The following is a 27,916-nucleotide window of genomic DNA, read 5'->3' as shown; positions in this document are numbered from 1 at the left end:
TTTCTGCCCCATCAGGCACTGGGCTCTCAACCCGGAATTCCAAGGGGCGGGGGAGACTGAGGGAACTATGGGATAGCTACGGAACGGCTACCCACAGTGCACCGCTCCAGAAATCGACGCTAGCCTTGGACCATGGACGCACACTATCGAATTAACGTGCCTAGTGTGGACGCGCACACTCGACTTTATAATATCAGTTTTAAGAAACCGATTTTAGCTAATTCGATATTATCCCGTAGTGAGGACGTGGCCTCAGTGAGAGATGGTTGAGAAAGTTCCAGGCTCAAAAATCCTGATTAATTGATGAGCACACGGTTAGCAACTGCATAGGCAAGACACCCTGTCCCTCACTGCTCTGGAAACAATGAAGGAAAGTAAAACTGACCATTACCAGCTCAGAGTGTTTGTTTGTCAGTATCATGTCCACACTTCACAGTCCACACATTATTCTATATCACTTCTCTATAGTTTTCTTCTCTTTACCACTTTATGTGCCACACATCCCACTGCACTGCGAGAGGCCTTTTCTCCCCTCATTTGATTTCTGAATGCCCGACCACTACCTGACCTAAAAAAGAAATGGATGGTACCCATATATCTGACATCTATCTGAAAACAAACAAGTGTAAAACCGCCATATATTATTGCACTATATATAGCCATCTAAATATTCTGGTAAGCAGTTAGAGTGAGAATAAAATCAGCTATGTTGAAAATGGCTTCTTTCATAAGCTACCACCTAGATCACAGGAATTATTCTTCAAAGCAAAACACTCTTCAACATCTACCAATCTAGTAAGCTCAACATTCTGTGGCGATGTAAGCTGCCCTGACCACGATGTAGTTGAAAAAATTACTGTAAGTATGGTCTGCTACTTATTCTGATAATTCTCTTCCCTAATTACCTTCAGTGTACTATTATTTTAGTTTATGTTAATAAATTTACCAAAACAAAATCAAAACCACATACTTTCAATATTCCACAACAGAGGAAATATTTGTAATTCAAAATATAATTATATAAAAAAGGGCCAGTTTCACCCTGATTTCAATCCTGCACAACCACCTTAAATTCCAATGAAGTGCTAAGGATTTAAGACAGGCCAGATTTTGGCCTATTGTGCTCTTTTTGTCCTTCCATGGGATGGAAAGTGGCTCAAGAGCACCCGAGTGCCAACTTTAATTCCATTCATATCAAAACCAGGACCTATTTTGACACATTTCCAGCTCAAAACGTCTGTGCCATTATTATTATTTCATTCTGCTTGGCAGTTCTAACTTTATCCAAGTGTCCTAAAAAATATAAACGACAGAAACATTTCATTGTATGGATTCATTTCTGTCATTTGAAGCAAGAGGGGGAAAAACCCAAACAAATACAAAATGGGTTTGTGCAGCAGTGTTTTCGGGAGCCATCAGTCGATACAAAGACTGTTCGCCCTCCCCCAAAGCCTAGTTGTGAAGATGACTAGAGCTTAACTCCAAAGTACAGTAACACTATATACCGGAGTTAAACCTCCAGTTGTTTGTTTGTCAAAACACATTAAGTCATCAATCCGTATTGACAATTTATGTTCAGTCCTAATAATTACAAGCAGCCAGTACTTAGAGTAATTCATTCAACACTGTCAGCTGTAATTGCTGGGATCAGAAAGATGTAGCTAATTCTGAAATGAAACATGACTGGTATTTGGAAGGGTTTTTGTTTTGTTTTTCCTAACAGCTTATCAACGACAACGTTGCTATTCAGATCCTCCCGAAACACTTAGTAAACCGAGAGACATTCTGATGCCAAAACCCTAACCACCTTGAGAAAACTCTACTAACACCGATGAGAAATTTCAATGCTGAGATTTTTGCTTTTATTTGAAGTATTCACACAGTGCTGAATGATTAATGGCTAGGATCAGCAAGGAGCAACTAATAGTGAGAGAACTCTGTGTGGCTATGGTGAAGCTAATAAGAAACCTAACACAATACACTGGAGCAAAGTGACCTCAGCTGAAGATTTGAGTGTGGCAAACAGGTCAGAGAAGAGTTATGTTAGAATCACTTGCTCGCTCTAAGTTCAGAGCAGTTAACCACAGCTATAAACACATAGGGTATTTCATTTATGTTTGACGTTTGTTTTTTAAAACAAATCAGGGGGCTGTTAGTTTACTTTGAAGTACAACCCCCTGATTGATCCTGCACTGAGCTCTGTCCAGGGGGAGCCCTTCACCCACATGAAGCACTGCTGAATTTAACAGGGTTCCAGGCAAGTGCCAGAGTCCTCCAGCATGGAGCTCATTGCAGGATTGGGGCCTAACAGGCTAGGGAAAACCTTAGTTTAAACACCGCTTATAAACACTGGCAAGACTGCCAGGCCAAAGAAATGCTCATCAGGATGTGTCTAGTTCCAGATTCTCCAAATGGTTTAAAGGCCACTGCTGAAAGAGTCCTACGCAGGGCAGTGGTAAATCTAAGGCTAAAGTCTATTCTTTGGTGTCTTTTTGTTCTACGTTTGTATAGCACCTAACACAATGAGCTCCTTGTTCACGACTAGGGCCCCTGAATAGTACAATAATACAAACAAACAACAATTGATAATTATCTATTGTATTCTATCTAGATTCTTATACTGCACTCATGGCTGTAGTATCTGAGTGACTTCCAAAGTGCATTAAGCAGCATGGCTAACATCTGTCATGGGTTTGTTCTCTCATCCTCTCCTGGGGGGGGGAGGTTTGTGTCCAGCTGAATGTTTTATTTTGCATTGCACGTGCACACAAAACACACACACACAGCTATCCGCGTGTTAGAAAAGGCAAGGCCAAAGAAATGCGCCTTGCACATAAAGCAGGAGGTGGGGAGGTGTGTGATGGTCCTTAGTTCCTGGGGGAGTTCATTCCACAGTCTTGGGTCAGCCCCCCAAGAGAGCTCTAATAGAGCAAAGCAAAAGCAAAAACAAAGAAACCCCACACCACCATTTTAAATATCATCATTATGATAGTTCTAAACCATTAGAAATATTATCAAGTCTATTTGAAAGCTCGATGTTTGCAAAAGCTGCTCATGATTAATTTCCAATTCTGGTAAATAAATTCCTTGATGGAGACACCAGTAAGCCTGTGAATTGTAGTCAATGCCATATAACATAAAGCTTTCTGAAGTCTGCCAATATACATTATAGCTATAATGTAAGATACACAGCCACACACGCTTATATTTTAGTAGTTTTATCCAAGAGATGAATATTTTGTTTTGTCAAAAATAAAAAAAATAGCAGAAATGTGAGTGGCAGAGTGAGAGAGATCTACAAAACTAAAAGGGGAAAAGTACTATTTCTGTAAAGCAGACCCGCATATGTTGTATTAATAAATATCTAAACAACTAACTTGCTATACTGAAGTCAGCAAGTTCAACCAGGTTTAGTTTAGATCGATACAAATGCACTCCCATCTTTGCTTGACAATATCCCTGCTCTCCACCAAAAGTGTTGTCATAACACCTCAGGGGGGGAAAAAAAAAAAAGAGAAAAGAAAAGAAAAAATGAGGCAGCTATTCCAAAATTACATGCCTGATGCTGCTGCAACAGTGAAGTGATTCAATAGTGGCAGCCTGCCCTGTACATGCTTTTAAAGCCAGTTTTCCCAAAGGGGAAGAGGTTCATTTGCAATTGTAATCACACAATGCACAAGCAGAGAGAGAGAGAGAGAGATGGTGGAAATTCAGCGCCCCACCTAACTGGCTTTGAAGCACCTTGCAGTAATTCAGGTTGCGCCACATTAACAATGACAAATGACATATGGTGACTGTAGATGAAAGAAACTCTGCTTACTGAAGGGCAGAGTTAAACACATGACACTCTTTAACAGGCCCCTCTGAATCTGCAAGCTTTGTAAGAAATCCCTGTTTGTGCTGTGTTTATTAACCACATATGCATATAAGCCTAGCCACTGACCAGCATATTTGGATGTTTCTATTCAATGTCTTAAGACATTCCTATTAAAAGTAGATTTAAGGAGAGAGCACATAAAACAGTTTTAATTTCAGCACAAATACAGAGCATTGCATGTGAAAAAAAAAAAAAAAGTTTTATCCCCCTTAAAAATAAACTGTGGTGAAGAAATCTGAGGGATATTTTTATTCATTAAAAAAAACAACATGATGAGCAACTATGTCCAGAACCAGACATAGCCTATTCCAGGGATAGGCAACGTATGGCACGGGTGGCTGAAGGCGGCACACAGGCTGATTTTCAGTGGCACTCACACTGCCCGGGTCCTGGCTACCGGTCCTGGGGGCTCTGCATTTTAATTTAATTTTAAGTGAAGCTTCTTGAACATTTTAAAAGCCGTATTTACTTTACATACAACAATAGTTTTGTTACATATTATAGACTTATAGAAAGAGACCTTCTAAAAATGTTAACATGTATGACTGGCATGCAAAACCTTAAATTAGAGTGAATAAATGAAGACTCGGCACACCACTTCTGAATGGTTACCGACCCCTGGCCTACTCCATTCAGTGCCCTCTAGCATTTTGCCACTGAGTATTGCTAATGGCAAACAGCACAGAACAACTTGTTATATCGTATGGCAAAGAACAGAAACACAGTACACATGAACGCGGAAGGTGCTTTACAAAGGGAATAAAATGTAAAAAAAATCCCAAGGAAAATGCACTATATTACAAAACCACATTCTAGACAAAACAAGATCTCTGCACTATCATGTCAGTGGTATAAATCAATGACTGCTGAGGAGGAAGAGAAACAAATCAACTCCTCAAACCTTTCCCCCCCAACACAGCAGACCACATCCTAATAGAGGAATTTCTTTAGACCACCCACCCTCCCACTCCTGACTCTGTGGCCCACCTATTTCTCCCATGTGTGATCCCATAACATCCTTGCCTGTGTGGGAGAGTACTGTTAAGAACATATTTAATGAATTTCTTAGCTGTCTTCTAATAAAATTTAGCAGCTGGAAACAGGAGTGCCAGCACCACAAAACTAGCCTGCTCTCTATGGGCCACTAGACACTGCACTGTGAAACACCAACCACAGTTTGGGAATTTCTCCTCTAGGGATATGAACTTCGATGCAGGCAATGCAGATGTAGACTACTGAAATGTGTCATCACTAAGGCTGTGTGTCTGTCATGGATTCTGTGACTTTCTGTGACCTCCATGACTTCTGAAAAGGCCACTGCTGGGGCAGTCTCATGCCACTGCACCCCCCACCCAGCAGCAGCAGTAATTTGGGTGTAGGAGGGGGCTCAGGGCTGGGGGTTGAGGTGCTTACCTCAGAGGGGCTCCCCGGAAGCAGCTGGCATGTCCCTGCAGCTCTTAGGTGGAGGGGGCAGGTGGCTCTGTGCGCTGTCCCTTCCTGTAGGCTCCGCTCCTGCAGCTCCTATTGGCTGCGATTCCTGGCCAATGGGAGCTGTGGAACCAGCACTAGTGGTGGGGGGCCAGGGCAGCGCATGGAGCCTCCTGGCCTTCCAACTCTTTGAAAGGAGCTCCAGAGACATGTCGGCCGGTTCTGGGGAGCTGCACGGAGCCGGGTAGGGAGCCTGCCAGCCACACAAACCCTCTCCTTCCAGCACCCCTGCTTCCCCCCCCGGGTTCCCCTCTCCCCAGAGCACCCCCAGTCCAAGTTTTAGTTAGGAGTATATAGTACAAGTCATGGACAGATCATGGGAAGTGAATTTTTGTTTACTGCCCGTGACTTGTCCATGACTTTTACTAAAAATATTCGTGACTAAAACACAGCCTTACTCATCAGTTTCAAGTTTGCCACTGAAGAGGTGTCACCTGCCAAAATAATGCAAGTACCTCTATTTTAAAACAGCAGGGAGGGCTGCCTGTCTTCCTCTTCCTAGGACAGCTTTCTCAAGTCTACACATACTGAAGAGTTTGGTCAGAGGAGTCACTGGACATAGACCTGAGCCAGAGCTCAATGCAATCAATGAGAGTCTTCAGTGGGCTGTGGATAAGGCCCCACGAGAGCTTACCCTCTCAGCTTGGACTAGCAAGAATACCAGTAGATCCCCTAATGGAAGACAAAGCAGTATTTGTATACCAAGTACAACCCACCTACTTAATATATATAATGGCACTGTCAGTTTACATAAAAAGGCATCTTCTCCATACTGAAAGCCAGCCACCTATGTATTAGGTGTAACACGCAGACAAGCAGCATAATGGGAAAATGAGCATGCCAGGATTAGACTGCTGCTGTTTAACAAATCCAAATGCTGAAGTTTTTTGTCTCTAGCCTTCTTCTGTTTTTAAGAAACAATTTATTGCTAATGAATGGCTTTTTTTTTTTTTTTTAAATAAAGAAAGAAGCAGCTGACAATGAGTGTCTATATTCTGAGGTTTGCTAGTTCCAGCATGCTAAACCAGAACAGGTTGGGCAGCTTACATATTGGGGGGTGAGAAGGGGAGTTAAAGCTAGACATGCATTAAGGTAGAAGAACAGCCAGTACAAAACACAGTTTAAGATAGTGACAAGGTTTTCCTCCTTATTCTCTTGGGGCCTGCGTCTACACTTACAGCACTGCAGCTGCACTGCTGTTGCGTTTAGTGAAGACATTACCTGTGCTGATGGGAGAGCTTCTCCCGTTGATGCAGGCACTCTCCCTCCTTAAGAGGCAGTAGCTATGTCGAAGGAGAAGCCCTACGCATTAGGTATTGCAACAATATATATTTTTGTACACATACCTCCACACATACAGAGGATGTATTCCAACATGCAGAGAACATTCCTCATAAACCTTCCCAACAGCCCGCATTTTTAGTACGTGGCCTATTAATCTATTTCCTCACCTGCTCCATCTTGTTAAAAATCTGCAACATGGCATATTCCCATTTGTCTTTAAAACGTTAGGCCTACAGAAAAATTCTCTAATGCTGGGATTGAAGCAAAAGACAAATAGCTTCCGAGTCCCAAAGAGATTCTTAAATCTCTACAGCTGGAATACTCTCTTATCTTGCAGTCTTGTGTTAAAGATGGAGAGTGGAGGCAACTGTCCTGAGCAGGCAGAATATACTAAACCCCTAAAGCAGGTGTCGCTCCTGGGCAGGTACTTATGAAGATAAATAAAGGTCTAAAGGAGCCATGTGATCAGTGACTAGAATCTACTGCGTCAAGTGGCATGTTCCCGTTTGAACTGTGACATGGGAAACAAAGCAGCACTAAGCTATGGTGAATACATGCTATTATATGGAGATTGATGTTATTACCTGTGATGAAATTGGTATTACCCCTGTATTCCAGATCACCTTCCCCATTACACACACATGCAAAGCAGACACCCAAACCTATTGCCAGCAGTGCACAAAAGTGTAAGACAGTCTTAAAGTGAACAAGACCAGATTTACATAAATTAGAGGGTCTGAGACCACACACCCACTCTGTAGACTTACAGCACCCTTGACTCACTTGTATGTTCAAGAACTGAAGAGGCCTGGATATGCAAATATAATGCTGCTTATTGTATATGCTTCAGCTCTCAAGAACAATTGAGCCAACTAAGGACAGAGTACAAACCTTAACTCTAAATCTCCTTGTTTTCTGGATTCTAATCAGACTCCAACATGAGTGTTTGTGTTAACTTCACAGCTCTTTAATAATAATTGAAGAGGAGGGGGATACTTCAACGGCAGTAGGTGGAGTATGACATACCTGTAATCATGACATCTCCCTAAACCTCTTAAGGTCCACTGAACTGTTGCATACTTTAGAGGCTTTATTTAAGAGTGTGCGTGTGCGTGCTCAGTTTTTATTGATCCTGCACAGGCAAGGTTTATAGTAAAACTATTGAGACTCAGTGGCACTAGCACTTTCTGCTATACTGGCTTTCATAACACTGCCAGTTTTTCCAGTCCTTCACTTGGAGTCTTCATAGGTACCCAGTTACTCAGAGCACACCTCCTGATAGTTTTAGTCTCCATCCAGTCCATCCTTTCGCTATACTTACACTGTATATTACTCAAAAGAAAACACATTTTTAAATTAAAAAGAAAATCAAATGTGTTGTGTCTCAGTTTTCTGCTACAACTAAAATTAAAATCATCTGTTGCTTTGGAAGCAATTAGTTCTAACTGTGCTGTGCTCAAGAATTAGGGCATCTGCAAATGCTGAACGAGTCTATCCTCTCTCATATGCTGATGTCACAGCACCTTGATATTGGCTAACGATCCTACATTCATCATAAGACTGAGTTCGACATCATGTCAAACACGACTTGTCCAGCTAGTCCCACTCCTCCATAATTAGTTCAGTTTAAAGAATACTGTCCAGTTTTAATTTCATGTAAACCAAAATTTCTCAGGAGTTAAGCAAGGACTCATCCCAGTGCATGAGTGGATCTAAAACTAAATACAAACTAGAATCTAATGCAATGCTGTATCTATTACAAATGCACAAAAGTCAGGTAATTCATTATGGTCATACAGAAAATATAATTGGACTGTATTGCACATATACAGTCTTTTGTATGCTGCTAATTTTAATGCTTTAATTTGTTTGTGCAAAATATCTGTACCATGGATGATGTGAGATAATCACTGATTATATTTATTACCTATATATTTTTAAGGCATATAGGCTGAACTTTTCAAAACTACCTAAGAATTTTAAATGTCCAATTCCTATGAATTTTCCCTTAGGTCAGGGGTTCTCAACCTTCTTCTTTCTGGGCCCACCACAACATGCTATAAAAACTCCAGGGCCCACCTGTGCCACAACAACTACTGGTTTTCTGCATATAAAAGCCAAGGCAATTGCCTGGGGCCACACGGACCTCCATGAAGCTAAATTGCTCAGGCTTCGGCTTCAGCCCCAGGTGGCAGGGCTCTGGGCCCTCGGCTTCAGCTCTCTGCCCTGAGCCCCAGCGAGTCTAACACTGGCCCTGCTTGGCAGACCCCCTGAAACCTGCTCGCAGCCCTCTAGGGGGTCCCAGACCACTAGTTGAGAACCGCTGCCTTAGGCAGCTCTGAAGAAGTATCAAACTGAATGCTGCATTTAGGTCACTTTTCCATTGTACTTCCCCCTTTTTAAAAGGCAGAAAGTTTGTCACTGTGTTTAACTATGTAGAACCTAAAAAAATTCTCTTCTCAACACTATCTAAAAATCAGACAAATGCAGGACTGTATGTGTAATCAGATTGTACAAATTTGCATACTCTGAGGTTGTATGCTATTTAATGCACTGCACCTACAATGAACATAATACACGTCAGAAGGGATCCAGCACCACAACTAACATGGGAAGAATTCATGGGTGGGATGCAGAGAAAGGATGCTTTGGCAAGGGCAGAAAGAGGGTCTGTAGAATCAAAAGTTGTATACCTGACGCATGTACCTATGTTTTAAGAAAGTAAAGGAAATATGGTTTATGCTCAGGGACAGTAAGTGGGTCTCACTCATTTCTTAACCAATGTTTTGTAAACCTCACAAACTGCACTCATTGACTAATGAAGAACTTATACACCCAAATTTTAAATGAAAGCTGCTTTCAAGCCCTCAAAACATTCAAACATACAAAAGTGAGGAGGATGGATTCTGAAAAATGCCTTACTCAGAAGGCAGAATTGTATCATTCCTAACAACAAAAAACAGCAGCAGTTATGACACTGCATACTGACTTGATTCTTTTCAAGAAGTTTGGGGAAATTGCCACTGAAGAAAAAACAATTTGGATGAAGTGCCTTCTTAACTCAAAAATTAAAAGAAAAAAATGCCATCTTTGACTAAGAGTCTTTGTAACAGTTTGCCACAGCAAAGCTCCTGCAATTCCGCTCTTCTACTTAAGTTTCAAGATTTTTACATGTATGCACTGCATGGGAGAATTTTTTTGGTTGAAATACGTAGGTCATCCCACCATTCTTTTCAAAACGTGCTACGGAATCATTAACAGCCAACAGAGACTGTCAAGAAAGGAGACAGTATGTATCAAACTTACCTTCTGACATATACATTTTATTAAACCTTCAAGTTTTATGGAAAGTTTGTCTTTAACAGACAGAAAAATGCCATTTAAAATAGATGGATACAGACCATCCTAGCCGTAAGGCTGGAAGAGGATCAAGGGCAGGATGACCTTTTATCCAGAAGGAACTATTTTGGGGAAACTCTGGGGATATTTTCAACTTCTACATTGAGTCCGTAACGACTTTTGCTTCAGCAAAACTTGACCATAGAATTAAGTCAGGCAAGCAGTTTTAGACACCCGAAGTTCCCTTAATAAAAGATAGCACCAAAAATACACTAGCAGAGCAACTCATTTGTTTTGTTTGTTTTTGAGGGCTGGGGAGCTGCAACTTTCAATTTCTTGTCAGAGCCAAGGCCCAGAGAGCTTCCCAAGGTTTTAATCTGCTAATTATTGGATATACCAACAACATACAGATACAGCAAAAGTGACAGCATGGATTAAAATGCTCTCATAACATTTATCTACTCCACCATTTACTTCAGACTCTTTTTCAGAAAGGATTTGAGGTCCCTACGCAGTGGTCCCCAATGCAGTGCCTGTGGGCGCCATGGCGCCTGCGGGGGCATCTTAATGCGCTTGCGTCCTGGCCCCCGGGAGAGCACCTGACGAATTTCAGCGGCAGGTGTCGCTCCCGAATTTCGGCGGCATTTCGGCGGGTGCTCCACCGCCGTAGTGGTCCTTCGTCTGGCGCCCGCCAGACGAAAAAGTTGGGGACCACTGCCCTACGCTTTCAGCTCTACAGAAAGCCCTCTTTTCACATTTTCAGTGTAAAGCGTGTGTGTCTCCGTGTGTAAAGCATATAACTCATTCACTGGGAATGAGAGAAAAACACCCTGCTCAACATCTTTCTAGCACAAGCATGTGTGGATCTGCATGCTCTAAATAGCAGTGGTCCTGTTAAGATAGCTTGCATTTTCAGGTTAATGTCTCAACCTTAGTACGATTTTGAAAAATAGTTATTTTCGAGAAGATTAACAACAAACTCCTCCATAGGCTTGTGTGTGTTTTGTAAGACATAAGACATAAATGGATTCACTCTTTCCAGTGTTCCCCAGAAATAAATACATATTGGAATACACAGCCTCCAACCTCTCCTCTCTCTCAAGGAATTCCACTCCCTGACAGATCCGGAGGGATCACCCACACGCCAACAACCCTTCTCCATTAAGTGCACCAGTTCAGCAGGCTCAGTGCCCCATTTAGAGAAATAAAAGTAAAATAAATTAACTTCCCTTCAGTGTCTATGTGCCAGTCACTGCTGTTCCTTGAATCAAACAGCTCTTCCAGATGAAGGCTCCATGTTGGGCACCTGACCCACTGCTTCAGGCTGTACAGTGCGCCTTCCAGTAGGGAGCTCCAAAGTAGCAGGACATTTTGAGCAGCCTGGTAGCCATGACAGAGATCTCTCAAAGATGCCCTCACTCACTCAGTCCAGAGGACAATTACAGTTCCCCATTTAGAACACTGACCAAAAGTCATCCAGTTCAGAAAATGAGGTCACACTGTTCACCTCAGTTTCAGAAGAAGTGCTGAAACAATGGTTTTTTTCCTAAGCTTCTAACACCGGTTCGGCTGTACTTGTGGAGAGAGGGCGTAAGGTCAAGGAGGATGACAGAGTCGGAACTTTAAGAAGTCAAAGGCTATGATTCATTCACAAAAGAAATATAAGATTTCTTCTGAAGGTTGCAAGTATCAGAGGAGTAGCCGTGTCAGTCTGGATCTGTAAAAGCAGTGAAGAGCCCTGTGGCACCTTATAGACTAACAGACGTACTGGAGCATGAGCTTTTGTTGGTGAATACCCACTTCGTCGGATGGATGCAAGTCGACATTCACCCACGAAAGCTCATGCTCCAATATGTCTGTTAGTCTATAAGGTGCCACAGGACTCTTTGCTGCTTATTCTGAAGGTTGAGAAGGATAGCCTCTAGACATCCGGCAAGAAATGTAAAAGAAGCCAGACTCCAGATGAGGGAGGCATGACAACTTTGGAGTAAAGATTAGGACAAAAAGCCAGACAACTATGAAAGTCAGATTAAAGGGCTAGGTACTAATTTTTGGGGGAAAAACCCCCCAAAACATTGTATATACACATGCAGCATTCACATTTCTTTCCTTTCAATAGTTTTTTAGGTAAATACAGTATTAGTTGGCAAGACCCCAATGCACGGCAAGGAGCATTAAAAGTTACCCCTTTTTTTTCCCCCTCTACAACAGGTCCACAAATTACAGATCTATGAAACACCACTAGCTCCCGGCTCTGTGTGATACCCCAGCATGGGGTACAGGTGATATTGAACTGCAGATGCACATTGCCTGTAGGAGCTTCACACCAAGAGGGAGCTAGCAACTCATAGTGTATCTTCGCTTGCCAAAGCTGACATAGAAGTAAGTTTTTAATGTAATGTGATGAAAAGCCTTTACCCTTGCTCATTTATGGCTTGTTTGATTTGATGCTACAGTTGTGTCTGAAATCCATATAAAATAATTTATTTTGGATCAACTTTAACTACAAGTACCTGGTTTTGCCAGATGTACCCAATGTGCAAAATAAACTTTTTGATACTGCGTGCATTATAGCGCCATACAGTAACTTCTCTTCACATTTATCATCTGTCTGCTTGCACTCCAACACAGTGGGTTTGATTTTCTGAGGACTTTTTAAATCTACTTTCATAAAACAGAATGGCTTTAAAACACACAGGCTGCAATCCTGCCCTCTCTGAAATCAATAGCAAAACCCCCATTTACTTCAATAAGGGCAGGATTTCACCTGGGGGTTGTTTGAGATCATCTTCTACAATGATAGACTACGTCAGTACAGTGTGAGACTTCTGCAACATTCACTGAACTGTTGCAGTCTGAAATTGTGCAGTGAAATAAGAGCCTTCAAAAGGTTTGTTAGTTATTAAGTTTAGTGTCTCAAATCTACACCCAGATATCGGACAATGGAAATGCTGTTTATAGGGAGTCTATTCCTGGTAGGCCTGTCTTAATGCTCTAAATTGCTGCTGCACTGCATGCTATTTGGCTTAAATGAAAAACCTCACAAAAATTCAAAGCACTGATATTGTTTTAATACATTTATTTCCTTTAGAGAAGTCATTTCTTAAGTCAACCATAGCCTGCATTCTGGCTGATCTGCTCTTCCTTGGGGATCAGGTTTGCACCTGACTTGTTCTGTTTAACACATGACCTCACAAAAAAATGACAAGAGATGCACCCACTGTGAATCACAGCAGTGAGATAAGCTTGTGGGCTGGGAATCTGAAGTACCATCTCACCCCTAGGGCAATCCCTCCTGCCCAGCAAAAAAACCCAACCAAGGCACATTAAGAGAGCAGTGCTGGCAAGCAAGCACTTCTGCTGGCACTGTACCCATTCTATGGTTAGATCAAGGATCATCACGTCTGTCAATCAATCACTTTTCATGGGCACTAAAAAAGTAACTACAGCATAAAATGAAAGAGATCATGTATTCCAATCCTGTACATTTAATCAGTAACATGTTTCTGTCCCAGTACCCAATTTTCCCTGAATTTTTACTTTTTGGAAATTACTCGAGAGAAATTGTACATAAAACTTTTAAATTAGCATTTTCCCATTCTGGCTAGTCAGGCAAGCTGTATCTTAAGAGACAGAGCATGTATTTGGAAATCAGAGAATTGAGGTCGTTGGTGTGACTAGAACCAACTTTCTGTTCGCTGGAAAAAAATGATGAGACAGGCTGAACATTAAAGCTAAAAAGATGGCAAACCCTCCACATTTGACCTCAGGTTTGGGAAATGGATATAAACAAAGCAGAGAATGCTGGAACACTGCAGTTCTCAGCCTCCAGTGCTGCGCGTCACAACATCTTAGACCCAAAACAAACAAGCCTGCCTTTGCCACTGCAGGGAGTACCATGTCAGATACACAATATGTGAGAGATGTGTCAGAAGTCAACATACAGGAAAGTGTTAGTCTAGCAGAAAATGAAACCATCAACCTGAGAGCTCCTACTCTGTCCAGCATAAGAAAGAAGATGGTTCCTTTATTGGCATCACATTAGACAGAAGGAGAAAATGTAACCCTGCAAATATGCGCAGTTTGAAGTTTATGTGCCATGTGAGTGTGTCTAGTATTACACCTGGGGCCCAATTTTTATTCTGCATTTCAGCAGCCAAATAAATATTTTAGGTGCCTTAATGCCAACTGCATTCAAGTTTGAAAACTTAGTTCTTCCGTGTTTAAATAGGAGACTGTCAGCAATGTGTTTACAACTGCACTATTCCAACCCCCAATAAACCCTTTGGAGCACAGAAACTAGCATCAGGGCAACTCTAAGTACCAGTTGGCTACAACGGCTACCAGTTTCACTCAGCTGAGGCCAGTATCTCTCTTCAGACCCATCTCCTTCCAATCAGAAAATTACACAAATCACACAGATACAGATGCAAAGATATTGTTGTTTTACAATATCTTTTTAAACTGGATACACATCATGCAAAGAAGATAAAACAGCAAGAAAAAATGTCAAAGAAACATTGGCCAAGTATTCAATTATGCTCTACCGCTGCCTAACTGAAATCACTCCTTTAAAACCCAGCTGTGCAGCACTGCCTTAAAAAAAAAAAAAAAAAAATTACTTAGGCTATGTCTACGCTACGTACCTTTTAGCAACACAGCTGTGCTGCTACAGCTGTGCCGCTAAAAGGTGCGCAGTGTAGCCGCTTTATGCTGGCTCTCCCGCTGACAAAATGCTGTTCACACCGGTAAAAGTTTTGTCATTGGGGTGTGTGTGTGTGTGTGTGTGTGTGTGTCTTTTTCACACCTCTGAACGACAAACGTTTTGTCATTCAGGTTCCAAAGCCTCACACTTGAACCATAGAAAAACAGACAAGAACATGCTCCTGAACCCCCACAAAGAACTAGCAAGATATGCACCTGCTACCACTCTGGTCACTTAACTTATCATATCCCTTTTCCCTTATATCCCCCCCTTACCTGTCTTTCATTGGGTTGCTTTGTAAATTGTAAGTTCTTTGATGCAGGGAATTAATCTTCTTATGAATTTGGAAAGTGCTTAGAGTATTTTAGCTGTTACAGCAATACAAATGAATGAAGCAATTGTGTGGGACAAAAATGTGAGTGTGATTAAGTGTTTTGCTTCCTCAGTCAACAACACGTATCATTATATATAAACTAAACTATAGTAACTTTTAATTTTGACAACCTGTTATGGACCTAGGAAATTCTTTGTAAAGAAGTAAGATGACTAGAGCATGCAAATATGTAAAAAAAGGACAGGCCAAAGAAGAAGCCCCTTACTGATGGTACTTAGATATTTAACTACCCAATCATGCAGATGTCTGTATGAAACCTCTTACATTTGCCAAACTGAAACTGCAAAGAAAGAGGCTGGTTGTTGCCCCTTTAAAATTTGAGCCCGTATGTTATTCCTCGAGAGCCATTTGTATGACAATATAACCTCCGTGGACCTGAACAAAAAGGAAGTAGCGCTTCTAGATATTTTTTGTACCCATAGTTGATTGAGCTAAAAACCCATCCCCAATTCTTACATCATCCTAAAATCTGGCATTCTGACAGTTCTGAGGGAGTACTGTGCTACAGAGCATATCATCACACATCTTCTTTGTCTCTCTCAGCAATAATGCACTATACATAATCTATACTTCCCTGCCCACGTAAAAGCCTTTTCCTTACTTGACAGTCCTGCCAAGGAAACATTATGCCCCCACATTCCACAATCCTTTCCACGCTCCTGTGTCATGATCAGCACTCACCTGTGCATGTTCCCATTGGTGGTGAAGGATTGTCCACATACTGAACATTTATAAGGCCTTTCACCTGAGTGCACCAGCATGTGGCGATCAAGGGAGCTTGCTGAGCTCAGAGACTTTCCACAGATGCTGCAGGAATGGTCTGTCCCTCCAGTGTCAGTGTTATGCTAAAAGCAAGCAATGATTTTAATTGAATTCCTCCTATGTACTGCCCAGGAAATATCAGAGAACTGTAACAGCTAAAAAAGTAGTTGTGTTTTGGGTTTTTTTTTGTTTTTGTTTTTTTTAAGAGCTACTTAGCAGGGTACTCAACTTAAAGGTAAACCTTACATGCTTTTCTTTTCATTAACCCCTTCGCTGCCAGAAAACCACACCAGGAATGTCTGGCTGATGTAGGCCTACTGTGTTGTGCAACACATCCAGCACATCCACTGTAGAGTGCAATGCAGGAGGGCAAAAAGGTATCCAGACACAAATGGTTAGGGGCAGAGTGGGGGGTGGGGATGGTGAAAAGTGTTGTTTAAACTTGAAAGATCATTTTAAAATATTTATGATTTTTTGTCAGGAAAGTGTCAATTTACATTTGTTTAAATTAAGTAGGTGACAAAATTCAGAGCAATAATCTGCCATTGGATGGACACCAGAGTTTTATGGCTATGTACATGCCTTTTAGGGTAGAATCTGGCCCTTAGTTATCAACACTACGTGAGGGTCTTTAACAGATTAAAATCAGTGGGATATGTTGATGATGATGCTAATTAAAACTATGTTTTAGCATAAAAGGGAAAACTGAAATATACATTTATCCAATGGATACCAGAAAGTGAACCACACCCTCAATGTTCAGAGCAGATCTCTTTTTGTTCCTTATTATGAAAAAACGATAAAAGCTCCTTTACAAAACTCCCTACATAAAAAAGAGAGAGAAAAGCATGAGGAGGACAAAAAAGGTGCTGTTCGCAAAGTCACTTCTTTGTCTAGCTTCCCAAAGTTGCTGCACGCTGCATAGGACAGAAGTGCTTTAATACCAGCCTGAGCTCATAGCTCTTGTGCTCATGGTCCTTAATTTGCATAGGTGTTGAAGGTGACTATGGTGAAGCAGACAATAAAAGCAGGACACGTTGTTCTGAATCCTCAGATTACTTTAAACTTCCTTGAAGAGGCAACATTTCATTGCTTGGGAATAGGCTGGGGTAGAAGGGAAAGAACTCTACAACATTTGTGCATTCCAAAAAAAAATTTTAAATATGAAGGCACAAATATGTACATGAAAAGTGAACCACAGTCATAATGAAGGACCTCTGGGGGTTTGGACAAGGAATGATTTTTGTTAATGAAAAATGGCTCCCTCTCTCCAAGTCACTGTGCTCTCTTTAATATAAAAGAACGATTAAGATAAGTAGTCTGCATACCTGACGAATGTGCATAGTTAGCTGGTGCTGTGTAGTGCAAATCTTCTCACACAGAGGACAGGTATAGGAAGACTTCTCTTCTTTTGTTTCCTGTAAGAAAAAAAAACAAAAGACACACAAACATAAAAATAGAGAAACCCAAAAGCTAATATCACAACTACTGATTGGTATTGAAATCATACACAAGAAACATAAAAACATCTCCCAAAGAACAGAACAATAACTTGTATTTACACAATCATCATCCTGAAAGATCACTACGGGAAGCTTCAGAAACTATAATTTACAAATCTGGGTTGCTTCACCCACCACAGAAATGCAGCAGCTGTTTCACAGCTCACAGCAACTCTGCAACAGCAGTTTGGGACAGGAAGTCAAGGCAACCATTGTGACCAGCTGAAACTACCAGAAGGAATTTAAGTGGGCAGAGCACAAGTACCCAAATTGGAAGTTGGCCAGGACATGAGGGTTAATACCACTAATCTTTCAACAAGGACCAATGAGATCTTTAAACAAATCATAGGGGCCTACATTTTACATCTCATCCAAATGACTGTGCAGGAGCGCAGTGCCTTTAACATAAATAACACTGCTTCACACAGGGAAGCGCTGCACCTACTGAATCACCAACACCACTTTTTAGAGCATCTTGGATTTTTCCTGGAAGTGTTCCACTCACACATGGGCCAGATCCAACCCTTCTTAAGTTTGCAAGATCTGATGAAATTGTATCCTTCAAGGGGTAATGATGTAGGCATATATGTGACATAAACAAACACAATATACCTTATTCTCCTTTCACACTGCTGAGAGCCAGAGTAACTATGGTCAATCCAGAATAAGAACAGTGAGAGTAGAGAATCCAGCCTTATATTATTAAGTACACCCTGAGACACTGACTCCACCACCAAGCCAAGGATGCAATGGGACTCCAAGGGGAAAGAAATTAATTTCACTTAGTTGCCAGGATTGCTGTTAAGTGACGAAAGTCACATCCACCCACAACCATCCACAGAAGCACAGTGCACTGTTATTACCTGAGCCGCCAACTAAAAAGCAAGTGTCTGAGACTGAAAACTGAAAATGGTTCTTCTGCAGAACAGTGTAGCTCTCTACCAACCAGGAAGACTCAATGTTTATTTAAACCCCTGGTATCTCAAGAATGCACAAAAATCATCAGTGTTGCGGCTGGCGAATATCATGTTTATACTGAAAAGGTATCTTCTACTTGAACTTTCTTGCCTGCTATTTTAAGTATTCTTAGTGCAATAATGAAAAAAGATGAATAGCTCCTCCATCAGATATACTGTGTATGTGTTCATGTCCACCCATTTCCTCTTTCTAAAAAAGCTCACTGGAGATGTCAAATAAAAAAAAAACTTTCCAGAATGTATGACAGACACATGAACGGAGGTTGCTCATCCCACTGAAAAGTGGATGGCTATAATCCCTTATGGTTACGTATTACAGAATTTAAAAGTGGATGATGACAATCAAGTGCTTGGAAAATTATTCTGAAGTCCCATGCAATCGAACAAAGCAATAACTGCTCTATAGTTTTTTTTGGTTTGTGTTTGTCTGGAGTGATTTTTTATTTAGTGGGAAGGAGAAAGACCATCCTATAGAGGGGAATGTAGTTTATCTTCTAAATTTTATAGAATTGTTCAGAAATAATGGTTATTTTCTATTAATCTCTAATAGGTAATTTCTGTATGGACAAATGGCCATTTTTCTGCATCTTTTCAGCCCAAACAAACAGAGTAAACAATAACACTGATCTCAAATCCCAAATGCATGAGACTTGTGATCTAAATTGCAATGATTAGCCTTTTTTGCCTCCTCGCCTACACAAAGAAAAATCCTCCCACTGTTTATAGATCTACTATACACAATTCTCTACAGCAGAGTTCACTATAACATGGACCAATGCCTCATGTACTTGACATTCACAACACACTAGGAGGCAAAAACATTAGAAGACAAGTGGGGGGAAAAAAAGTTTCTCTGAAATCTGTACATCCACAAAAAAGCTGATCAAATCTGTGCAGTAGAACATATCACATATGGAATACATATGTAATTAAAATACAAATATTCCCCTCCACAGATGTAACTTTATTGCACACAACCAGTTTGTGGAGTAATGTTCAGCTCCAGTTATACTGCAGCTCTGTTAAAGTTGGCTCAGGGCTGGGAGAACAAACATGCAGTGCTGTGAGGAAAATCCCTGCAGCTGTGCTGACAGTTTAGATGGTGTTTAATCCCCAGAGATATCTGTGAAATTATCAGTCTACTTCTTTTTTCTTTTTAGCTAAGGATCCAATTCTACATGATACAATTACTTGTTTCAAAGGCTGCTTTGTAGATTGCCTGCTCTTTGAATAAGCAAATTAACAAAAGATAGCGTAATTACTGGTTCACCTTGAAGCAAAGATCAGACACACACTATAGCTCAGCCAGAGCCGATTAGTATTGACTCTGGAGTTTATTATTAACTAAAACCCAAAACTTTCTCCAGTGCTCACACAGTACACACTGCATACCATAATACAGGTCAAACAAATCAAGGGTGGCTAACCACGGAATTCTGGTGAATAACTCAATGCAGACATGACTTCTGTAAAAGCAGCATCACTGAAGAACTAAAAATGTAACATTCAGGGTATGTCTTCACTAGCAACGTTTTTAACATGGCTGAGTAGTCCCTAGTCCGGCCATCAGTGCTGGGAGAGAGCTCTCCCAGTGCTGTAAAAAAAACCCACCCCCACAAAGGGAATAGCTACCAGCGCTGGAAGCGCGGCTCCTAGCGCTGGTGCACTGTCTACATTGCCACTTTGCAGTGCTGAAACTTGCATCGCTCGGGGAGGAGTAACACCTCTGTGCAAGAAAGTTGTAGCGCTGTAAAATGGCAGTGTAGACAAGGCCTGAATATTTGAGTTGCTGCAGTTGTGCTGGTGAAAGAGCACTTCCTGAACTGAAAGATAAAATTAGCAGCTTATTTGTTAACTACACTTGCTTAAATAAAGCAATCTGGCACTACTCTTCTGCCCCCAACTGCTGGCAAATCTCTTTAGGAGTTTCACATTAGGAAGATTTGTTTTCTTGTTTTTCGCCCTTCTTCTCTCTTAAAAGTGGCCTGAACCCTCTTTGTAACATCTTTTCCTCAGGAGGAAAAAAAATGAAAAGTTATAACAGATGACGATTAACGTGTATGTGTGTTTATGAGACTTTAGGCAGACCAGAGCCAAGATAAAGGCAGCATCATAAAAAGAACCATAGACTTGGGATAAGGATTCAGGAGAGACTGTTTCACTATAACCCCATGGAATATAGCAATGAGACACAGAAAACCAAATAAATTCTGTTACCTTTTTACTATACCTAGGGCGTGGGACGGGGGCAATTCTGACCAGAATTTAGACTCATATTTGCAATGCACTGAAACAATTCACCACTTTTAATGTGCTTTGCTGTAAATAGAAATTTGCTGAATCCGCGGTTGCTAGAGTCAGGCTACAAAACAGACTGATACAAACTTAATATTGCCCTGAAATCCTGTCAATTCCATTTTTTCCAATGAGACATGTATTTACCTCATCGGTGGTAACCTATCTCCACCTAAAAACAAATCAGCTTATTTATTTTTACATTGTAAGAATCCCTCTTAATCCTGTCACATTTACTCCCTGAGTGTCCCTTGATCCGATGCCCACTGAAATATCAGGTGGAATAAAGGTCAGCAATGCTAACAAACTCTCCTGAAGCCAAATCACTTGGTGTCCTAACAGCAGACAGCTGTTTAGCAGCCCTGCCACTGACACGAGTCTGAACAGCACACTCCCACTTAATGCAACTTTGGACTGTGAACGAACGTTAGCAGGCAAATCTTTCATGCCAGCTGCCAGACAATATACTCCTATGTTCGCATTTATCTTTATGTCACCCTGACATATTTTTCTTTTCAATTAATGTATTTCAATTTAGAGGAAATAAAATATAAGCCAAATCAGAAGCCATTTATCTGAAAGACTAGATTGCAGGCTATTAATAAATTTCTACAGAAACATCACATAAGTAACATGGTTTTGACTGATATAATTCTCTTCTTTGTGGTGGTATTGATACAGTGCCGTCAACTGGTAAATATGATAAACTTACTCACCCCCTACTCATTTGCATTGTGTTATGCAGTAAGTCTATGTTCTTGTTAAAAAAAAAAAGAAAAAACGCAGCAAAGACTGTACCTTAAGGAACAATGTGTACTGGTAGAGGGACAGACTAAGGCCCTGACTGAGCAAAGCACATAAGCCAGGGTAATTCAGTGGGAATACTCACATGCTTAGAGTTAAGCATGTGTTTAAGTGCTTTGCTAGATCAGTGTGCAAATGACAAGGTGGTCTTTTCCAGCTCAGATTTATATGCTTATTCTGTGAAAAAAGTCGCAAACCACACATGGACTTGTGATGCATTGCAGCTAATGCTATCATGTACTATTTGAAAAGCAAAAATGACAATGAAAATTCACTCTTTTCCTCCACTGTGAAACTCTCTCACCCATTGCATGCTTGGAGTTATATACCTGGTTCCTCCTGCCAATCCGATTTGGTGCAGGAGACTTCGACGGGGACTTGATGTTTTGAGAGTTCCCGCCATTTTCAGTGATCTTGCCCACACTCATTACTGCTGACATCATGGCATCAATGGAGGACAAGTCTGTACTTTCCAAACTGTTTGGTAAAGTTGGTGTCTTGTAATTGGTTAAGCTTTTGAGCTGCTTCTCTGGAATTGTAAACAAAAAAAGTTGCTGAGATTATCAGTTGGAGAGCTAATGGCGTGTTCAGAAGTATGCAGCTGATGGGAGAGACATGGTCCATCCCTCAAAGAATTCACAACCTGTGTGATCTGAAAAAGTAAAAAACAGTAGTTCATAACAGTTTGGGGTCCTTTATTAACAGGAAAGCTACTAAAGTTCTAGAAAACATAAGTGAAGTTGCGACTTTTTCTTTGAATGCTCTGTTCATGTGAACTTGACCTTCAAACCTTCAATACAGTACAGCAAAATCTCAGAGTTACAAATACCTCAGGAATGGAGGTTGTTCAGCACTCTGAACAAAACATTATGGCTGTTCTTTCAGAAGTTTACAACTGAACATTGAATTAATACAACTTTGAAATTTTACAATGCAGAAGAAAAATGCTGCTTTTAACCATCTTGATTTAAACGAAACAAGCATAGAAACAGTTTCCTTCCCTTGTCAAAAATTTTTTTTAACACCCTCCCCTTTTTTTTTCCAGTAGTTTATGTTTAACACAGTTCTGTACTGTGTTTGCTTTTTGTTTGTTGCTGCTGCCTGACTGTGTACTTCCGGTTCCAAATGAGGTGTGTGGTTGACCGGTCAGTTCATAAATCTAGTGCAGGGGTAGGCAACCTATGGCACATGTGCTGAAGGCGGCACGGAAGCTGATTTTCAGTGGCATTCACACTGCCCGGGTCCTGGCCACCGGTCCAGGGGCTCTGCATTTTAATTTAATTTTAAATGAAGCTTCTTAAACATTTTAAAAACCTTATTTACTTTACATACAACAATAGTTTAGTTATATATTATAGAGTTATAGAAAGAGATCTTCTTGTTGTCAGTAGCTACCGGTGTGGTGCGCTGCTCTTGTTCGATGATGATAACAGTCGGCTGCATGTGTATCTTACTACACTTCTAAAAATGTTAAAATGTATTACTGGCACGTGAAACATTAAATCAGAGTGAATAAATGAAGACTCGCCACATCGCTTCTGAAAGGTTGCTGATCCCTGCTCTAGTGCTTTTAACTCTGAGGTTCTACTGTAGAGTCAGTAATTCTGGGTTTAAATTAGATGTAGCTTAATTCTCTTGTCATAATACAGCACCTTGTTGGTGTCCTGTGTCCTCAGTGAAAGACTGGAGCACTGTTCATGAGTAGTTGCACTTGCAAACACATTGCCATGGGGGTGAGTGGGTGTTTTGGGCAATGTTACATTAAGGTGTAAGAAGTGCAATGTAGAATATACACAGAATATTTATTCTACATCACATGTACATGTAGGAAGGATGTTCTTGTTTCAGAAACTGTACTTAAACAGTTGGGGCACTAGGTCTGTGGTATTCCACTTTATGGACATATTATGTAAACATTAATATACTAGTAAGTCTTTCATATTCTGCTTTAGAAAAACATAAAAAGAGCATGCTTTAAAACCCCAGCAGATTCATCATTTAAGATGAACAGCATGGAACCCAAGACTTAAAATCTGAATATATACAGGAAAAGCCACTATAAGAGATGACGTGGGGGGGATGTATAACAAGGGACATGTCCACTTGATCCTCTGTGTAGCATTTTGGGAAAAGAGAAGTATGGACATTATAAACAGGTGTTTTATGAGGATAAGTAATGCTGTGCCAAGTTACTGGGAGTCAAAAAAGAGTCTTTATTTGTAAAACTTACAGTGGGGAGAGAGTAAGTGTTTGTGCTTCTGCTTAATATTACACACACACACACAACGTGGTAAAGCAGTGCTTCGGGGGGGGGCGGGGCTGCACACTCTGGTGGATCAAAGCAAGTTCGATATAATGTTGTTTCACCGATAACACAGTAAAATTTTTTGGCTCCCGAGGACAGCGTTGTTTCGGGGTAGAGGTGTATATATAATGAATAGGGATGGAGAAAACTCTTAAAAAAATCTTGCTGATCTTTTAAATTAATGAAGAACATAATTCTAGTTAAATAAGTTACCTTCATTTTCCTCCTTTGACTGCTGAACAATAAGGTTTTCTTCTTGCTTGCTGCTCTCCCCACTTAGTGTATTCGGCTTAGCAGAGTCTAGATCCTCTATAGCACCCTCTAGTACTGTACGAAGCAAGGGGGAGGTAAGAAGGAGTACATTAACTATGAAGCAGTTTTAACAGAGAAAGACTTCATCCCCCTAATTTATGTCCCAGATTCAACTTGCAAAAAAAAGAGACAGACAGAGTACATCACTGACACTACTGACATCTGGCTGAGAAATTCAGTGTATTCTGCAGCTAGAGAATTTCAGTAATTCAAGTTCATACATTCCGCACTTTCCTTTTTAGAAAAATTATAGTTTATTCTAACAGATGAATTCATGATGACTCTTTGCTTAATGCTAACAGCGGAAAGGACGACTGAAATTGCTGGGACCATTCAGCACATTTCTCATATCCACTGTCCCTGTTCATCAGTAATTATTGAAAATATACATAAGCTGGTAGAATTTTTTCCCCTCCTCTCTCTCTCTCTCTCTCTCTTTTTTTTTGGAAGCCACACATGCACTTATCAAGCTATTGTCAGCAACTCTTAACTCTGTGAGAAGGACACCCCTCTGGTTCAAATATGCCAGAATAGTTTTTTGAAGGCCTTTTTTGAGTGGCAGACATTCCAGGAACACAACAAAACATAAACAAAGAGTGATTCCTGTGGGAAGATTTTTTTTCAGCAAGTAATATTGCAAAATGCAATTATAGTTTTAACTGAGAGTTGCACCATGGTAACATTAAAGAAAAATATAGTTATGTGACTTCACTATTGGAACAAAGATCATCAGCCTTTGGAAGCTTTACCATCTCAGAATTCAAAATGGTGTCTGTCAGCAGGCCTTTAACGGCATTATGTGCTTTTATTTCCCTATATGCAGAGGCTACAAGGCTCAAATAGCAGCAAAAACAAAGATTGTTTTTTTGTAAAAAGAATGAGCACATCTTACTGTAATTATTCTGTTTGAAGCATCATTAAGCTTACACAATATGTTTGCACTTATGTAGCACTTCTCAGTGGATCCCAAACCGCTTTGCAAACATTAATGAATTAATAAAACATCATAGTGATGTCCACTTTACAGGTAGAGACAGGGTCGTCCTTAGGATTTATGGGGCCCTACACAGTATTATTAAACTGGTGCCCCTATGCCAGCGTAACTGGTACCCCAATGCCAGTGCATTTGGCTCTGTGAATACTGGTGCTCCTATACTGCCCCTGTACTGGTGCCCCTATGCTGGTGCAACTGGTGCCCTTACAGTGGCGCGTTCAGCTCTGTGAATACGGCCCCTGTCTTCTGCCTAGTAAGGAGACTGCAACGCTTGCTGGAGCCGACCTGCTCTGACCTGCTGTCCCAGTCATAAGCGTGGACTCCGTGGGTGGGTGCTCTGGGGCTGGAGCACTCACAGGGAAAATGTAGTGGGTGTGGAGCACCCACCTGCACTACGCTCCCCCCTCTGCTTCCTCACCCCATGCCTCTTGTTCGCCGGTGGCCCTGCGCTTACCAACTCCTCCCCGTCCCTCCCAGCGCTTCCGGAGCACCGCAAACAGCTGATTTGCAGCATTCAAGCTCTGGGAGGGAGGGGGAGTAGATGGGGAAGAGGCAAGGTAGGGGTGCAGCAGGAGCAGGAAGAGGCAGGGTGGCAGGAGTTTGGGGAAACGGGTGGAGTGGGGTCGAGACCTGGAGCAGAGGGGAGTGTCAAGCACCCCCTGGCAAGATGAGAAGTCAGTGCCTATGGTCCCGGTGGTGCCCCAAATTTTTGGGTGCCCTACACAGCCGTGTATGCTGCGTATGCCTAAGGACGGCCCTGGGTAGAAAAACAAAGGCATAGGGAGACAAAGGGCCTAACTCTTCCATGTTTGCTCAGGCTGAACAGCTCCTTATGCCTCAGTGGGAAGAAGGATAGCAGAATCATGCTCTGAGGGATTACTCACTTCCTTAACTGTTACCCACGTGCTTGTCGTAAATCAGGACCCGAGTGACTTGACACATCAGGTCAGTAACAGATTTGGGATTAAAACCTAGGTGTCCTAATTCTAGTCCCGTGATCTACATACTAGACAATGCAGCCTGCTCCCTAAATTGGGCTTTTATAAACTGTATAAGCTTTATAAACTGTCTCCTGAATGACTCTCTCTCTCCGAATTTTAATACCTTTCCACTCAGCAAGCACTGATTTTCCCTTCTGGTGTGGGCCTGATCCTGCAAGGGGGTGAAGCGGATAGGTATGTTCTTCACCAAGTAGATGAGAACAACAAGAGGGATCAATTTTAGATTTGGTTTTTGGGAGTAGTGATAGTAACCGAACCTCTCTAGAGAAAGGTTGTAAGGACAAATTGGAGTCGACGGATCATAGTCAATCAGTTCAAACTAGATGGAAGGATAAACCAAAATAGAATCTGGGACAGATTTTTATTGCAAAAGGTAACTTTAAAAGAATTGAGGAATTAGTTAGGGAAGTGGTTGGAACTGAAGAAAAGGACGGTTATCACCTTTGTAACTGTGTGTTCTTCGGAGGATGTGTTCAATCCATCAATTAGGTGCAGCGCAGCGCCTCCTGCACGTTCGTCAGAGAAACTTTACTCCGAGCAACACCGGCTGGGCCAGAGTGCCCGCTGGTAACCCCCTTATGAAGTGGCGCCACTATGGTCCCTATATATTACCCCTGCCGACCCAACCGCCTTCTAGTTCCTTACTTGCGCGCCTACTCCCGACAGGGGGAGGAGGAAAGGATCCAGGATATGGATATGGAGCTAACACACTTCCTCGAGACAACAGTTACAAGGTGAAGTAACGTCTTTTCTTCTCGAGTGCTGCTTCATACATTCAGTTAGGTGATTCCCCCAAGTCCTCTATGTAAGAGTGGGGTTTCCAAGGAGCTGAAAAAATGGCAGAATGTAAACTGCGGAGCCAAAGGCTGCAAGTTATCTCTTGATGTTGAAACCAAGCAATGCAAACAAAGGGTTATGGACACAAGAGGACCATAGGCAGCTGGCGCTGATAGATTCGTGGAGTGGGAGTCACGATCTTGTTATTTTGTTAGCAACTCAGCGGCAGCATAAGCCTGAGCCCCTGGATAGAACGCATGGGGTGATGTGTTGGGGAATGTGAGCCAAATCATAAGTGCGGCAGTGCAGCGTTAATCACCAACCAAGAGGAGGTCCACTGAAGGCACAGATAGGCCTTCCTTCGGGACTGCTTAGCCAGCCCAACTCTTCTTGTGTCGGCAGTGTACAAAATGGTTTTTCTGTCTCCAACATAACAAGCGAGTTGCTCCTGCAGATGTCCAGGAGTGCACTATATAGTGTCCCCCGTCACGTTGAGTTGTGGTACACAGGTGAAGCCAAATACCACTCTTAGGAGCGAAAGCCTGCGTAGTGGACGTAACTGCACCTAATGTCTTTTCCGTAATACATCCAAGAGATAGGAACACATCATAGAGCCGTTGCCTGAGGCCGAAAGACTCGTCTGGCCGATGTAATGGCTACGAGGAAAGCTGTCTTCAAGACAGGTATAAGCAGCGAGCAGGTCGCTGTACACGGTCAGAATGGAGGAGACCTAAGCTGGTTAAACTCCAGGTGTGAGGTCCAGGTTGGGGGCTGTATAGTCTGCACGTACCAGGTGTAAGCGCTCCATACCCTTTGAATCGAACCCCGAAAACATAGAAGTGTAGAACACAGACACACTCTACCTGGATAGGGAAGTAGAGAAGTGTGCTGCAAAAGTGTCCTCTGGCGAACCACTCGCTATGGCTGCTGTTGCAGCCGGGGTTAGTCATAATGAGGGGACGAGACCCCAGCAGGAGTAAGATTTAATGCGTTTTCCACACTGTAAGGAAGACGCTTCCACGGCCAGTAAAGTTGACCAGGTGGAAGAGCTCCTGGCCACCGCGATAGTCAGTAGGAGCCACACCGGAAGGTGAAGAAAC

At 41.7% G+C, this 27,916-nt stretch overlaps 1 protein-coding gene across 2 annotated transcripts in view; it reads right to left on the bottom strand.

Moving 5' to 3' along the window:
• The window catches only part of RREB1 (ras responsive element binding protein 1), a 96,854-nt gene extending 72,799 nt beyond the window's left edge, over positions 1 to 24,055 (bottom strand). For both annotated transcript variants that reach the window (XM_032789327.1, XM_032789328.1), the window contains exons 1-4: positions 23,946 to 24,055; positions 21,757 to 21,956; positions 17,178 to 17,267; positions 15,769 to 15,932 (exon numbers count right to left, since the gene is read on the bottom strand). In XM_032789327.1, coding sequence (XP_032645218.1) covers positions 15,769 to 15,932; positions 17,178 to 17,267; positions 21,757 to 21,870 — 368 coding nt within the window. In that variant the 5' untranslated portion in view covers positions 21,871 to 21,956; positions 23,946 to 24,055. The remainder of the gene's footprint in view (positions 1 to 15,768; positions 15,933 to 17,177; positions 17,268 to 21,756; positions 21,957 to 23,945) is intronic.
• Between the last annotated feature and the right edge of the window lie 3,861 nt (positions 24,056 to 27,916).

The sequence above is a fragment of the Chelonoidis abingdonii genome, chromosome 2 (genome assembly GCF_003597395.2).
Source record: "Chelonoidis abingdonii isolate Lonesome George chromosome 2, CheloAbing_2.0, whole genome shotgun sequence".
Lineage (NCBI taxonomy): Eukaryota > Metazoa > Chordata > Testudines > Testudinidae > Chelonoidis > Chelonoidis abingdonii.
The sequence above is the reverse complement of the archived record's forward strand: the minus strand, read 5'-3'. Positions and strand labels throughout refer to the sequence as shown.